The 16,136-nt window shown below is 44.1% G+C and overlaps 1 protein-coding gene across 1 annotated transcript in view; it reads right to left on the bottom strand.

Annotated features, from left to right (window-relative positions):
• The window catches only part of SVOP (SV2 related protein), an 87,241-nt gene extending 71,322 nt beyond the window's left edge, over positions 1 to 15,919 (bottom strand). The window contains exon 1 of the mRNA XM_060028245.1: positions 15,708 to 15,919. Coding sequence (XP_059884228.1) covers positions 15,708 to 15,742 — 35 coding nt within the window. The 5' untranslated portion in view covers positions 15,743 to 15,919. The remainder of the gene's footprint in view (positions 1 to 15,707) is intronic.
• Positions 15,920 to 16,136: the final 217 nt, after the last annotated feature.

Here is a 16,136-nt window from a genome sequence, read left to right as displayed (position 1 = left end):
CCCCTCCCCCCGAAAGCCCCAAACCCTCAACCCTTAGCACTGCATGGATATTATTACTTCTTAGTGAAATAAGTCTGACAGAGAAAGACAAATACTGTATGTTATCACTTATATGTGGCATCTAAAAGATGAAACAAACTAGTGAATGTAACAAAAAAGAAACAGACCTGTGGATAGAGAGAACAAACAAGTGGTTACCAGTGGGGAGAGGGAAGGGGGTAGGGACAGGACAGGGGTATGGGATTGAGATATAAACTACTATGTATAAAATAGATAAGCAACACAGATATATTATACAGCACAGGGAATACAGCCAATATTTTATAATAATATAAATGGAGTCTAACCTTTAAAAGTTGTCAATCACTATGTTGTACACCTGAAACCAACATAATATTGTAAATCAACGATACCTCAATAAAAAATTTTATGTATATATCCACATGTATTTTGTAATTTTTATATGTAAATAATTACATACATATATAAATATATATTTGTATATAGTTATAAATTTATATATAATATTTATACATTATACATTTATAGATCAATATATAAATTAATGTTTCTAAATATATTTGTAAATATAAATAAATATGTATTTAAATATAATACACGTGGATGTATATATTACTACATAGATATTCCTGCACATTGTGAGAAAAGCTGCAAATAAAACGAACCTGATGCAGTGAGAGGCTAGCGGGGGCGGGGGTGACATTTCAACTCTGCAAGCCACCAAGGGGTGGAGCGAAGTGGGTTCCAGGGAGGGAACGACAAAGGAGTAGGACACCCTGTCCCCAGGAAGCAACCTCCCAAACCAAAAACATAAACAGTCCCCCAAGGTATTTGCAGAAGATAGAAATGTAGAGAATTATTAAGCGCAGAAAGGAAATGAACATTTATGGGCATTATCAATGGCTTTTCAGGGGTGAGGGGAAGGCGCATGGCTCGCCCTTGACTCTGCAGGTAACATCACAGAAGGAGATGGCTGTGTGGCCTGACACTCTCCCTCTCATCACACCCTCTCCTCCAGGACCGTCCAAGGCTCTGTGCTTCCTTCTGTGACTAATAGCGACCACTGCAACCTTTTGGGAAGGTAATCCGCGTTATCTTTCAAATTTTTCAGTGCTTTGAGCTCCCACCCGGAGTGCGTTCTGCAGGCAGTTCATTGTGGGGACGGGCACAGTAGGCAACGATTTACCCTACAAATAATGGCAGATATGATTGCTGGCTTGCGCGTGTCAAGTCTAGTGTTTGCACTGTGCCTCGATTATCTTACTTACTCCCACTTTCATGGTCCCCTTTTTACAGATGAGGACACTCAAGCACAGAGGGGCTGGGAGCTCGCCCAAGGTCACACAGTAAGTGTCTAGGCCTTGGCAAAGCCATTGGATTTCAGTGTCCCTGCTCCCAGCCACTCTGCTCTAGTCTCATCTGGTGCCAGCACACTCCTTGTAGCTTTGCTGCGGTGATACCAAACCGGAAACAATCTTCAGGAAAGGAGTAATTAGATAGACGATGGCACATCCACTAAAGAAAATGTTAAAAAAAAAGTATTTATATTGATCTGTACCACATTAGCCGAAGGTGGAAACAACTTAAGTGGTCATCAGTGGATGAATGGAGAAACAAAGTGTGGCCTATCCATACGATGGAATATTACTCAGTCTTAAAAAGGATGGAAATTCTGACCCGTGCTACAACATGGGTGTACTTTGAAGACATAGTGCTAAGTGAAATAAGCCCAGCACGAAAGGACAATTATTGTACGAGTCCACCTATCTGAGAGGGCCTAGAATAGTCAAATTCACAGAGAGAGAAAGTACAACAGTGGTCACCAGGTGATGGGGGGTGGTGCGGAGGGGAATGGGGAGTTAGCGGTTAATGGGTACAGAGTTTCAGTTGCAAAAGATAAGAAAATTCTGGAGATGGATGGCGGGAAAGGTAACACAACATTGTGAACGTAATTCATACCGCTAACTGTACAAGTTAAATTGTTGAAATGGTAAATTTTATTATGTATATTTTTTTTTTTTTTTTTTTTTTTTTGCGGTACGCGGGCCTCTCACTGTTGTGGCCTCTCCTGTTGCGGAGCACAGGCTCCGGACGCGCAGGCTCAGCAGCCATGGCTCACGGGCCCAGCCGCTCCGCGGCATGTGGGATCTTCCCGGACCGGGGCACGAACCCGTGTCCCCTGCATCGGCAGGCGGACTCTCAACCACTGCGCCACCAGGGAAGCCCCTATTATGTATATTTTAACACAATAAACACACACACACTAAACACACACACACGTTGGTTGCAAGAACCAACAGGAAAAGATTGCTGGGGCTCATTTTTTTTTTTGGGGGGGGCTGCACCATGCAGCTTGCGGGATCTTAGTTCCTCAGCCGGGTATCAAACCTGGGCTTCCGGCAGTGAGAGTGCTGAGTCCTGATCACTGGACCACCAGGCAATTCCCGCTGGGGCTCCTTATGAAATGTGCTAGACTGTGGTCCCGTGATCTAGGTCCTCGGTACTAAGACTTAAGTGTGGTCTCGAACCAGAGGCCCCAGCCTCCCCTAGGGACGTGGTAGAAATGCTCAGTCTCGGGCCCTGACCCAGATCTACTGAATCAGCATCTGCATTTTAACCAGGTCCCTAGTGAATCTGTGTGCATGTTCAAGTGGGCTCAAGAATATTTTTGCTTCTACAGTCGAACATTCTGGAAGGATACTTAAGAAGCCTAAGACTGGTTGCTTCTGGGAAGGAGGATTGGATGGGAATGGGGAGTTTTAAGGAAAAGAAATTTTTTTTTTTAACTTTTCATTTTGGATCCCACTGCAATATGTAAATTTTTTAACCTGCACATCTATTAGTTAAAGAATCAATATAAATCGCAATAGCGACTATTCACAGCGCTCTTGTTGGTCTTCTAACATCAGCTAAGCATGTTACAGACTCGTTCGGCTGTGAAATGGGATGAGGACAGGCTTGCAGGACGGCCGTGAAGATTAACTGAGATTGATGAACGGGAAACTGAGGGGCATGGTGTCAATATTGGCTTTCCTCCAACCCAGCTTGGTTCAAGTCACCTTTCTGCCTTGAGCGTGGAGTACACTGGCCTTTGTGAAATTCGACTTTGAGAAAATGGCTTAGCTCCCTGGAGTTTTAAACCAGGATGTGTTCACCTTCCTTCTCTGGCAATTCACTAGAAGCCAGGGCCCTTTATTTATTACAACTTGTTTTAGGACGAATGTAAAGAGAGACCTCTGACATGAAATTATAGTCCGAAAGCCAGACTACATTTTGAATCGGCTGGGTTCCTGAAAGCAGTTATCAGCTACAGGAGCCAAGATTTCCCAAGGGGAAAAAAAAAGTAATATGACAGAAAAAGAAAATAGCAGTGGCATATGTTAAATATAGGAGGGCTTCCAAACAAGCTGGCTAATTTCTTGGCATTTGTTGTGTATATATAGCATATCATTTACCAAAATAGCAGGGAACATTTGTTTTACATAATTTTGCTATTGAAAGAAGATAAGAGCTTGAGGAAATGGCTGTCAACCCAAAGACCTCGCTTGTACCATGATGTCATTCACCTCTGTACCTTCAGTTAGGGTCTGAGACTTGATTAGGGTAAAGGCTTGAGTTCTTTTCATCTCAGCTTCTGGATACTTAGCCCCTGAGTTTGTGAATCTATCAGACTGAAAAGGAAGCTTGTACCTAAGTGTGACTATTACAGGGTAGCATTTAATGTCTGAAGAGAGGGGGATTGTCATAGAAAGAAGAGCCCCACTCTGCAGACAGACTGATTTGGGTGTGAATCTCCTGCCCACCCCATTCAGTAGCTATGAGGTTAGGTTACTTTACTTCTCTGGGTCTCAGTTTCCTGCTGGTAGAAGGGAAATGGTAATTCCTATCTCACGGGGTTGCCATGGAGACTAAAGGAGTTAACAGAACATCTCAAAGAGCCTGGCCCCATCATTCTGCAGTATTTTAATAAGTTTATTGAGTGCTGACTATGTGCTGAAGGCTGGGATACAATAGGAGATAAAATACACCTGCCCTCCGGAAGTCCCAGCTGGGAATGCCCTAGCTGGGATGCCCTAGCTGGGAAGACGGTTAATGTACTAGTAACAAGAAATCATTATACATCTGCAAATCAATGAATCTTGAGAGGGAAACAGACAGGGAATAGAGAATGATTGGAGGGAAGAGTAGTCAGGATAGAGAATGATTGGAGGGAAGAGTAGTCAGGATAGAGAATGATTGGAGGGAAGAGTAGTCAGGTTAGACTTCCCTGAGGTCTGAGAACCAGGAGAGTCCCACACAGACAGGGGAGGAGGAGAGAGAACAGCCAGTGCAAAGGCCCAGAGGTAGGACCGAGGAGTAGAGGTCAGAGAAACAGGCTGAATTATAGAGAGCTCTGGAGACCACAGGGAGGATTTTTCATGCTATCCTAAGACCAATGGGATGCCACTGAAAGCTTTCAAGTAGGGGTGACACAGTGGAAGATGATCAGAGTTGATTTAGGGAAGATCGTTCAGGCACATTTTTCTACAAGAAGAGGAATAGATTGGGGAGACTGTTTTAAAATATAGGTTTTAAAAAATGTTTTTGTGTGTCACACTTTTATTTATTTATTGGCCCCGCAGTATGTGGGATCTTAGTTCCCTGACCAGTGATCGAACCCGTGCCCCCTGAATTGGAAGGGCACAGTCTTAACCACTGCACTGCCAGGGAAGTCCCTAAAATACAGGTTTTATTATTATTTAGGTGTGGCAAGGCAAACAGATCAGGAGACAACTGCCTTTGAAAAGATTAGACTCTGTTATACTCACAGATTCCAAGAAGAGGGGGTACACCACACCTGGGAAGCCAAATGGGAAAGCACCAGGGTCAATAACAAGGCAAGAGTGAGGGGAAAATGTGGGCAAGAGTCTTTACTGTGGTTTCCATAGGAAGGAAAAGGTGACGCAGGGTCACCAGGCTGAGGACTGGCTCGTCTGAGTAATTTCTCCAGGCTCTGAGCGTAGGGACTGTCTCCAGTTGTCTGGGATTTGGCTGTGGAGTGATTAGGGCAGGTGGATTAATGGGTCTGGATTGCTTGGTTTGCACATGAAAAGTACACTGGCGGGTGAGTTATTTACTAATTAACCCTGGGAGGGGAGTGCCCTCCAGGACCTTTGAGGCCCTAAGATGTCAAAACATCAGAACATAGAAAATAAAAAGCCTGATTAACACACAAAGATGGGGAGAGAAAGCAGGGAGACTGTGTGGTCAGCTGAGTGAGAAGTGATGGTGGCTCGGACCAGGGGGTACAGCAGGGTGGGTGGGCAGTGGGGTGCTGAAGCTTTTATTATTCACCTCCCCACCCTGACCCCCCCACTCTTCCAATCAGTAGAGGAAAACAGCCACACAGGGAGGCCCATCTGCAAAGCTAAACAGCAAAGGGCCGAGTTATATCAAGTGTCCTCAGATTTGGGGAACTCAGTCAACAAAACTGATGACCAGGGCTTCCCTGGTGGCGCAGTGGTTGAGAGTCCGCCTGCCGATGCAGGCGACGCGGGTTCGTGCCCCGGTCTGGGAAGATCCCACATGCCGCGGAGCGGCTGGGCCCGTGAGCCATGGCCGCTGAGCCTGTGCGTCCAGAGCCTGTGCTCCGCAACGGGAGAGGCCACAGCAGTGAGAGGCCCGCGTACCGCAAAAAAACAAAACAAAACAAAACAAAACTGATGACCAGTGCCCCTTAGCTCCGTCCCAGGTACTCAGCTACATCACACTGGGACTTCTTTGGAATCTGAAACCTACTGACAAATGGGGTTAGATGCTGTGGGCCTGGAGCAGAGAAACTGCCAGGGTCACTGACAAATGGACTTGCTTTGTCTCCTTCAGGATAAGACCTGGGGACTCGCTGATCTGTCTGATTTGGTTAGAGTCTTCTCAGGGGCTGAACCTCTGTCTTCCAATATGTGAACTTCTGGCATGTGAAAGAAGGTGCTTGTGCACGTTGGACCCTGAGGATAGAGCTTGAACTGCTGGATATAAAGAGGGAAACAGATTTCAACAAAATATAAGGACGCTTCTCAGGTAGAGAAGTCCAGAGATGAAAAAGGCTGCTTTAGATGGTAGTGGGCTCCCCTTCATGGAAGGTCTAGGAAAGGCAGGTGTCCACGTGTATGGACTCAGGAGTAATGATGTTTAATACGTAGCACTCAGCATGCCAAGGGCAAGCCTAAATGCTATATATAATTATATACAGTAACTATATAGATAGCATATATATCTTTTTTTGAGTTTTTGTGGCATTATATTTAGTCATCTTGGCTGGTTTAGTCACATTGTTGTTGTTTATTTTTTGGCTGCCGCTGCATGGCATATGGGACCTCAGTTCCCCGACCAGGGATCGAACCCACACCACCTCCATTGGAAGCATGGAGTCATAACCACTGGACCGCCAGGGAAGTCCCTAGCATATGTATATCTTATATAATCTCTTCAGCAACCCTAGGAGGGAGGGTTATTAATATCCCCAGTTTATAGACAAGTAAACTGAGGCTCTGGTCCAAGTCCCCTAGAGTGTATATAGTATCCTAGGTTCCTGGCCTGAGTAGCTCCAGAACCCATGATCTTAACCAGTAGCAGATGCTCCTCTGAGGCCAAGAGTACCCCCTAGGGAACCAATTACAATGCCGATTCCTGGCCATTCTCCAGACCTAAAGCTTTTGCATCTCTGCAGAGCAGGGCCCATGAATCTGAATTTTAATAAGATGTTGATGGTGGCCACAGATGTTTAGAAGCCACCACTTGGATCCCCTCTTGCGTGGAATTGAGAATATGAGGTATAAGGGGTTGGAGTGATGACTTTTAAGGTCCTTTCCGTTCCTGAATGTCTATAAGTCTATAATTAATGGAAAATATAGTTCTCTGTGGATTTTATTTTTTTGTATTTTCCTGCCACCCCCCATTGACCTGAATAGCTTTGAGCTTGTTCCCTGGATAATGGACCAATAGCTTATATTCTAGACAAAAGGCAATGAACACAAATAAATAATAGTTAAAATTTGTTAAGCCCTCACCACGTGCTGGGAGCTCCACTAAGTATTTTATAAGCCTTATGCCCTGTGAGGTGGACGCTATTACTATCCCCACTTTACAGATGATGAAACTGAGGCCCGGAGAAGAAAAGTAACTTGCCCAAGGTTACCTTCCAAGTCAGCAGGAAAGTCAGAATTCAAATCTGACTTTCTACTTGAGCAGAGAGGCCACACACTTAATCATTCTGTGATGTGGCCTCAGTGGGGGGATGGGTAACTTCTAACTGGGGGAACTGAAAGCCTGGGGGACAACTTTCCAGGCAGTTTGTCTTTGCAACTTATTTATCCACTCCTTCATTCAACAAGCAGTGGTTCTCAATGGGGCTGCCATTCAGTCTCCCAGGAGACACCGGCAATGTCTGGAGACAGTTTTGATTGTCACAACTTGGAGGGGCAGTTGGTGGTTGTGACATCCTGTGGGTAGAGGCCAGGGATGCTGCTAAACATCCTATAATGTCTAGGACAGCCCCTCATGACAAAGTGTCATCTGGTCTAAAATGTGAACAGCATTGAGGTTACAAACCCCATGTTTAAGAAAGAGATGCTCTTAATAATGACACCAGAATAATCACCATAAGCCAGATGGTACCAGGCACGTCCATCTAGAGAGCTTAGGATCACAGTCTTTTAAAGCCAAAAATGGGGACTTCCCTGGTGGTCCAGTGGGTAAGACTCCACGCTCCCAATGCAGGGGGCCTGGGTTTGATCCCTGGTCGGGGAACTAGATCCTGCATGCATGCCACAACTAAGAAGTCCGCATGCCTCAACGAAGATCCCGTGTGCTGCAACTAAGACCAGGCGCAGCCAAAATAAAATCAAATAAATAAATATTTTCTTAAAAAGCCAAAAATGCCCTTGAAGGTGGCCCAGGCACCCTCTTATGTCTCAGGGAAGTTAAATGAATTGCCCAAGATCACATAATGATTCACATTCAGATCTGTTATTCTTTTAGACAGCCCAGAGAAGAGCTTGGCTGGGCTGTAAAGCCACTGTCAGGGTCAGTAGTCCCTTGAACAACCCTCTCTAAGGCCTAAGACCACCTAAGCAATGGCCTCTTGGCAAGGAGATTTTCTTTCTTTGGCCTCCAGACTGTTCCACTTAAGTCACTGAAACACATATTCCCTAGAGGTGAAGCTGGCTGGCATGTGTTTGAAACGATGGGGTGTGAGCAGCTTTGAGCCTGAGAGTTGTTTTTTTTTTTTTTTTTAATTGAAGTATAGTTGATTTACAATGTTGTGTTAGTTTCTGGTGTACAGCAAAGTGATTCACTTATACATATATACACATATTCTTTTTCATATTTTTTCCATTACGGTTCATTACAGGACATTGAATATAGTTCCCTGTGCTATACAGTAGGACCTTGTTTATCTATTTCATATACAGTAGTGTGTATCTGCTAATGCCAAACTCCTAATTTATTTCTCCCCCACTCCCTTTCCCCTTTGGTAACCGTAAGTTTGTTTTCTATGTCTCTGAGTCTGTTTTTGTTTTGCAAATAAGTTCATTTCTATCATATTTTAGATTCCACATCTAAGTGATATCATATGGTATTTGTCTTTCTCCTTCTGACTTACTTTGCTTAGTATGATAATCTCTAGGTCCATCCACGTTGCTGCAAATGGCATTATTTCATTCCTTTTTAATGCCCGAGTAATATTCAAATTTGTATATATACACCACATCTTCTTTATCCATTCATCTATCGATGGACACTTAAGTTATTTCCATGTCTTGGCTATTGTAAATAGTGCTGCTATGAACATTGGGGTGCATGTATCTTTTCGAATTATGGTTTTCTCTGTGTATACGCCCAGGAGTGGGATTGCAGGATCATATGGTAACTCTATTTTTAGTTTTTTAAGGAACCTCCATACTGTTCTCCAGAGTGGCTGCACCAATGTATAGTCCTACCAACAATGTAGGAGGGTTCCCTTTTCTCCACACCCTCTCCAGCATTTGTTATTTGTAGACTTTTTGATGATGGCCATTCTGACCGTGTGAATACCTCACTGTAGTTTTTTTTGTTTTGTTTTGTTTTGCTTTAAGAAACTTAGTATTATCTTTATTTTCATTTATTTATTTATTTTGCTGCTTAGCATGTGGGATCTTAGTTCCCCGACCAGGGATCGAACCCACGCCCCCTGTATTGGAAGCTCGGAGTCTTAACCACTGGACTGCCAGGGAAGTCCCCTCATCGTAGTTTTGATTTGCATTTCTCTACTAATTAGCAATGCTGAGCATCTTTTCATGTGCCTATTGGCCATCTGTATGTCTTCTTTGGAGGAATGTCTGTTTAGGTCTTCTGCCCATTTTTGGATTCGGTTGTTTGTTTTTTTGTTACTGAGCTGTAGGGAGCTTGAGTTTTTAAAAGCCTGTGGTGGGTTAACCTTGAGGATTCCTAGGCTATTACAATAACTCCCTACTTTTTGCCTGAGGTGGGTGACAATGAAACTCCCATCTCTCCTCCTTGGCCAGGAATCCCTTCCTTTTGCCCCGATGAGCCTCAGGGGGATGGGAGCCAACATGAAGCCCCACGTGTGCCTTAGCCGCCTACTCTGGTCCTGTCTCTGTGCAGCAGTCTCCTCATTTAGAGGAAACAAAACCTGCTTCCAGTTCCTTCCCTAGAACCAAGAATGAATCCTTATGGGCACAAAGAACTTGCCTGGGACAGTTTCAAGAACGTAGTCATGTAATCAGTAAGTCAAACTGCATTCTCTCAACCTCCCTGATTTAATGGAAGGGGATGGGGAAGCAGAATGGCAAATAGGATGAAACAAGGTTATGTGTGATCTTTCCATGGGGACTCAGTGCTTTAGCTGCTAAAACTTAATAATGGGGGCCCCCACTGTTAAGGAGAATGATTAAGCTGATGGACAGATTTTTCTGATTTTTTCATTCATACAGTTTTTTTTGTTGTTGTTGTTTTGTTTTTTTGCGGTACGCGGGCCTCTCACTGTTGTGGCCTCTCCCATTGCGGAGCACAGGCTCCGGACGCACAGGCTCAGTGGCCATGGCTCACGGGCCCAGCCGCTGCGCGGCACGTGGGATCCTCCCGGACCGGGGCACGAACCCGCGTCGCCTGCATCGGCAGGCGGACTCTCAACCACTGCGCCACCAGGGAAGCCCTCATACAGTTTTTATTTAATCCTTTGGCCTGGTCTATACTGAACTCCAGTATCAGATGGAATGTAGGCAATGCCCCACCTTCTTGGGATACATTAGACCCCCGCCATGTGTGAAGCTTTCACACTAGTAAGTAAAGACAGACACTAAACAATAAGTAAGCAAATTACATGGCACGTTAGTAGGTGATAAGCGCTATAAAAAAAGAAAAAGCTGGACACGGTCTGGAAGATGGGGGAAACGGGCTGCAATTTTTTTCAATTATGGTAAAATACACATAAGATAAAATTTATCATTTTAACCATGTTTTTAAAGAGTACAGTTCAGTGGTATTAACTATATTCACAATGTTGCACAACAATTACCACTGTCCATCCACAGAACTCTTTTCCTCTTGTAAAACTGAAACTCTGTACCCACTACGCAGATCCCCCTACTCCACTTCGCCAGCCTCTGGCCATTCGACTTTATGTCTCCATGAATTTGATTACTTTAGGAACCGCATATAGTGGAATCATACACCAGCTGTCCTTCGGTGTCTGGCTTATTTCACTTAGCATACTGTCCTCAAGGTTTATCCATGTTGTAGCACGTGTCAGCATTTCCCTCCTTTTTCAGACTAAACAATATTCCACTGTATGGATAGACCACATTTGTTTATCCACTCATCCATGAAGGGACACTTGGGCTGCTTCCACCTTTTGGCTATTGCAAATAATGCTGCTATGACATTGGCTGTACAGATATCTCCTCAGTACTCTGCTTTCAATTCTTTTGTGGGTATATACCCAGAAGTGGAATTGCTGGGTCATATGGTAATTCTATTTTTAATTTTTTGAGGAACCACCCTACTGTTTTCCATGGAGGCTGCACCATTTGTGACTCTCGCCAACGGTCAGTGTGTAAGAATTCCAACTTCCCCACATCCTCACCAACACCTGTTATTTTTATTTATTTTTGGTAGTTGCCATCCTAATGGCTGTGAGAGAGGGCTGCAAATTTTAAGGAGGTGGTCAGGGTAGGCTTTGGTGAGATGGTGGCATTTGAGACTTGACAAAGGTGAAGCAGATACTCTGCAGAAGAGCTTTCTAGGTAGAGAACAGTGGGTCCTGGGGCAGAAGCCTACATGGTGTGTTTGAGGCAAAACAAGGAGACAGAATGGCTGCATGAGGGGGTGGGAGAGGAGAAGAGCCCTGGAGGGTTTTGAACAGAGGAGGGATGTGACCTGACTTTTAAAGAATCCCTCTGGTGCTGTGTTGAGAATGGGCTGTAGGGAGACAAGGGCAGGAACAGGAGGACCAGAAAGATGACCACTGGAATCTGAGAGGTGATGACTGAGAGGTGATGGAGGCTTGAACCAAGGACTAGCAGTAGAGGTGGAGAGAAGTGGTAGGAGTTTAGATGTAGCTCAAAGGCAGGACCAGTAGAATCTCCCGATAGATTGAAGTGAAATATGAGAGGGAAAGAGGGGTCAAAATTGACTCCAAATGGGATGGACAGAGTTACCATCAACTGGTATGGGTGAGGCTGAAAGAGGAGCAGAGTGCAGGAGAGATCAGGAGTTCAAGGTTGGACATGTGCTTCCATGAGCTAGCATTAGGACATTCCTTAGTATTCTGAAAAGGAGACCATGGCTTCTAGGTACTCTGCTACCTGAATAAGCTGGAGGATAAGGGAAACAAGTCCAGAGTCAGGAAGACAAAAAACACCAGCACCACTGGTTGAGCCCTTACGTAGAGCCAGCCACTGTACTGGGAGCTTCCCAGTGGTGACGTCCCTCATTCTCACAACAGCCCTGCCATGCAGATACCGCCATTATCCCAACTTTACCGATGAGCACCCAACCTTGGGGAGATGAAGTCGTTAGTCCAAGGCCACCCAGATGCTAAGTGGCAGAGCCAGGGTTTGAACCCAGATCTGCCTGACTCAAGAGTCCACACTTTTACCCCTGCTGCTGCTGAAGCCCAGGAGATGTCAGGAGATTCATGGAGGTGATGGACTTAAGCTCAGTCTTGAAAGACGGGGTTGGTAAGAAAGGAGAGAGAGTGGATTGAGCAAACACAGGATGAAGTTCCAATGTCTTGTCCTCACTCCAGGGCCCTGTGTGGCCGGGTCCCTGCCATCCTCTGCATCCTTCCTTCACACCACTTGCTCGTGAAGCTCCACTGGCCTGATTTTGAGCTTTTCCCCCACACAATTCCCTCTATTTGAAATGCTCCATCCTAGCTCTTTTTCTGGCTGACTCCTACACATGTCTGGGGGTTCAGCTCCAAGGTCACTTCCTCCAGGAAGCCTTCTCTGATTCTCCCCTCCGCTATCTAGAACTACTCTTGTTGCATCATGCACTTGTCCTTTGTAGCCCTTAAAACAATTCTCATAATTATTGTGCAATTGTGTGTTCTACATCCGCTTCTCCCATCGAACCAGTGCCGTCCAACAGAACCTTCTGCAGTTCCGGAAATGTTTTGGACCCATGCTGTCACAACGCAACTACAGCAGCCACTGGCCACATGTAGCTACTGAGCACTTGAAATGTGGCTAAGGCAACCGAGGAACGGATTTTTCAAACACCACCTACTTTACTTATAAGTCAAATTTTATAGTGTGTATTATATATGAAAATTATTTCACATACTAATTACATAAGTTAAATTTAAATAGCCACATGTGGCTAGTGGCTACTGTATTGGACATTGAAGCTCTAGACTGTGAGCTCCTTGAGGGCAAAGACCATGTATCTTATTTGGTTGTAGAATCCCTTGACCTAGGATGGTACCCAGGAAAATCACTGAATGAATGAATGAGTCAATCAATCAATCAATCAATGTAGTCTGCATAACTTGCTTTCAAGAAATCATCCTAGAAAGGAGAGACCCAGGAAAATCTGACTTGCATAAGATCTCACAGTAAGGCAGAACTAGATATAAAATCTCAGCTTTCTGAATCTCCTGTCCATGGTGCTGTGCCTGAGTGGACAGCAGGTGAAAGGCAGAGGTTGTTTGTGGTCTCAAATGACCCATCCTAGAGCTGTGTGAAGGTGCCTCTAACAGCAGGAAAGGACTATTTCTTAGACACCCTCATCCCTCTTCCCCCTCCCCTGACCCTGTTAACTACTTAGCAGCTTGTAATCTATTAACACTTGGCCTCCTGTGGGACTGAGCCTGTTCCAAGGTCCACTCTTGCCCACCCCCTACAAGGCACTCTGATTTTTTAAAAATCCATATTGCTCTCAGGCAGTCTGTTGCCAGCAATCTGTGAATAATATGTATAGAGTGTGGTTTAAAAAACACCTATGTCGTGACGTGTAACCCACTCAGATTCACACGGCTGCTCCTTTTCTTCTATTCTTTTTTATAAATGGAGGTTAACATATTTCAGGGCTAATTTTGACATCATTCAAATGTACTTTGGGGTTTGCAGATTACATTTTGGGGGAGTCCAGCATAAAGAGTCTACAGATTTTGTTTTTATAAATTCTTTTTCAGATGTCATAATAATAATAGTTAATATGTGTGACTTCTTTGTATCTGCCAGGCATTAGCACACATTATCTCATTTGATCTTCCCCATAACCCTCTGAATCAAGTACTATTATGATTCCCATTTTATGGCTAAGGAAACTGAGTCTCAGAAAGGTTAAGTCACTTGCTCGAAGTCACACAGCCAGGAAGCGGCACAGTCAGGATTTGAAGCCAAGTCTGTCTTCTCAAGAGTCAGTGCTCTTAACCAGCATACAATGTGGCCTCGCTAATAGATATTATATGTATTTATGTGTATAAAAATCAGAAAAATAATCAAGAAACTTAACACTGGGGTTTGGGAAGAGAGAGACTTACTTTTATTTTTGTGCTTCTTTTTGAACTTTATTTTCCCTATCTATATATTATATTAGTACATTATATTATATATTAGTATAAAAACTAAATTAATTTAAAGCTGAAGTAAAAAATTCTTATTAATTTTACTTTTTTAAATTAAGGAAGGAATTGTCATTCTAGTGTCATGTCTATATATTAGATTAAATATACATGAATCTTTGAGTAATTTGCAAAGTTCACATGCTCTGACAGCATTTGAAAATTTATCCCAGTAAAACTGCAGTTCCAATATGTATTCTTATTCTGAGTACCAAATTTCATATTTTAGTTTCTGAATTATTTTTTATTTAGAGATAATATGATAATATTATTATCATAAATATGATAATATTAAACATGATATTTATTTTCAATGAACGTGGTATGTTTTCCTTGAGATATCTGCACTCAGATATGTACATTTCTATGTATTCACACATCAGCTTTGGATATTATAACTGAGTGTCCTTTAGCATTTGTGAAATAATGCTGTGTTACATAAGATATGCTATTTGAGGATCAATTAATAAAAGCTTAAAAGTAAAAATTTAATTAATTAAAAATATTAATGAAAATTAATTTTATACTGATTGAGAAGCAGACACTACAATACCCTTCAGTACTTATAGCTTCAGAGAGCTGTATCAGTCACGCTAAAAGTCACTTGGGAGAATTCCTCAGTGGCTTAGACAGAAAAAAACATTTAAGTCAAGAAAATACACACATACTAACAACAATGTACCCTTTCCAACAATTCCAACAATTCCAAACGGTGTCTAGTTTTACCATCCAAATGGCTAGTACTTCTAAAAATTAAAACAAAACCCCCATTAATGTTCTTTTTAATGCCCCACCTCATACTCTTGGAATTTGCTTAACAAATCACCATCAGCTTGTGGTAGGAGACATTTGGAAGCCCCTTTACAAGCTCCCTATACTTGCCACGCTTGACCGTATTCCCCCAAGATTTTCAGAGCAAATTTGGCATCCCTGAAAAATTCCAATCCTCTAAGCAGTGTATTTCTGAGTTCCCAAGGAGAGCCGACAGTGAGTCTCACTCTAGCTAGCTGTTACAAAAGCCGTTCATTCAGAAGGCAAGAGGTTTCAGCAACGATGCACAGCCCTCTCATTCACACACTTCATAAACAACAAGACTTTGCAGAAGCCTCCTCTCTAGGAAGGAATCTCTGCTTTTTAGAAACCAGTTTGCAACATCAGTATCGTTCCCTTCTAAAAGACCTTGCAGGAAAATTAGGAATTTCACAGCATAGGAGAAGGACTGGAAAGGACCGATGTCATTGCATGGACTCATCAATTCAGTCCGCATCTCAAAACAGCAGCTAACGCTTTCTTAAAACACAGACCTCAAAATGCCTTTAGGATTGAGAGCCATTATAAGGGAAAACATAACATGGGTAGGTCCCCATAAGATTCCGACGGATCTGAAAAATCGAACTGAGTCAGAGATACAGATGCTGAGCTGATGGGGTAGGAAAATGGCTTGTCTCCTCCAGGCCTAATTCTCTCCTCTGAAACAGTTCCCTTTAAATTCAGGAAGCCACGCTGAGACGCCCCTCTGCAGGTTTTCCTTTAAAAAAGGAAAACCTGTCTGCGTCTCACTCGCCCCCAGGATACTCACGGCAGCTGCCTTAGCTGGAATAAGTCCTCCTCCATGTCCGCGCTGCGCCAGGACGAGCCCTTTTCATGGCCCTTACATGGTGGTGGTGGATGACGAGGGCTCGGGGGCTTCAGCACTAGGGCTCTGGACCGCGCGGCTTCCTCCCTCGGTGGCAGCTGTTCCGGGGAGGGAGCCGCCAGGGGCCAGCCCAAGAGACAAAGCCGCCGCCGCCAGGAGACCGCGGCGAGAGTGGGCGGAGAAGAGGAGGTGAAGGGCAGGGCTAGCTGCGCGGGGAGAGGGGGCGGGGAGAGCCCTTCTGGTTAGCGGAATTTACAGGCTGTCTGTGGCTGGTGGTGTTTTACTGAGATGCCTGTGGGGCACACCAGCCTGTGAAATGGCTGTCTAGGTACCAATGAGCACTCTTTGCTTGACGAAGCCGCTCTAAATGTT

Source organism: Delphinus delphis, chromosome 13, assembly GCF_949987515.2.
Source record: "Delphinus delphis chromosome 13, mDelDel1.2, whole genome shotgun sequence".
In the NCBI taxonomy this organism is placed as follows: Eukaryota; Metazoa; Chordata; class Mammalia; order Artiodactyla; family Delphinidae; genus Delphinus; species Delphinus delphis.
The sequence above is the reverse complement of the archived record's forward strand: the minus strand, read 5'-3'. Positions and strand labels throughout refer to the sequence as shown.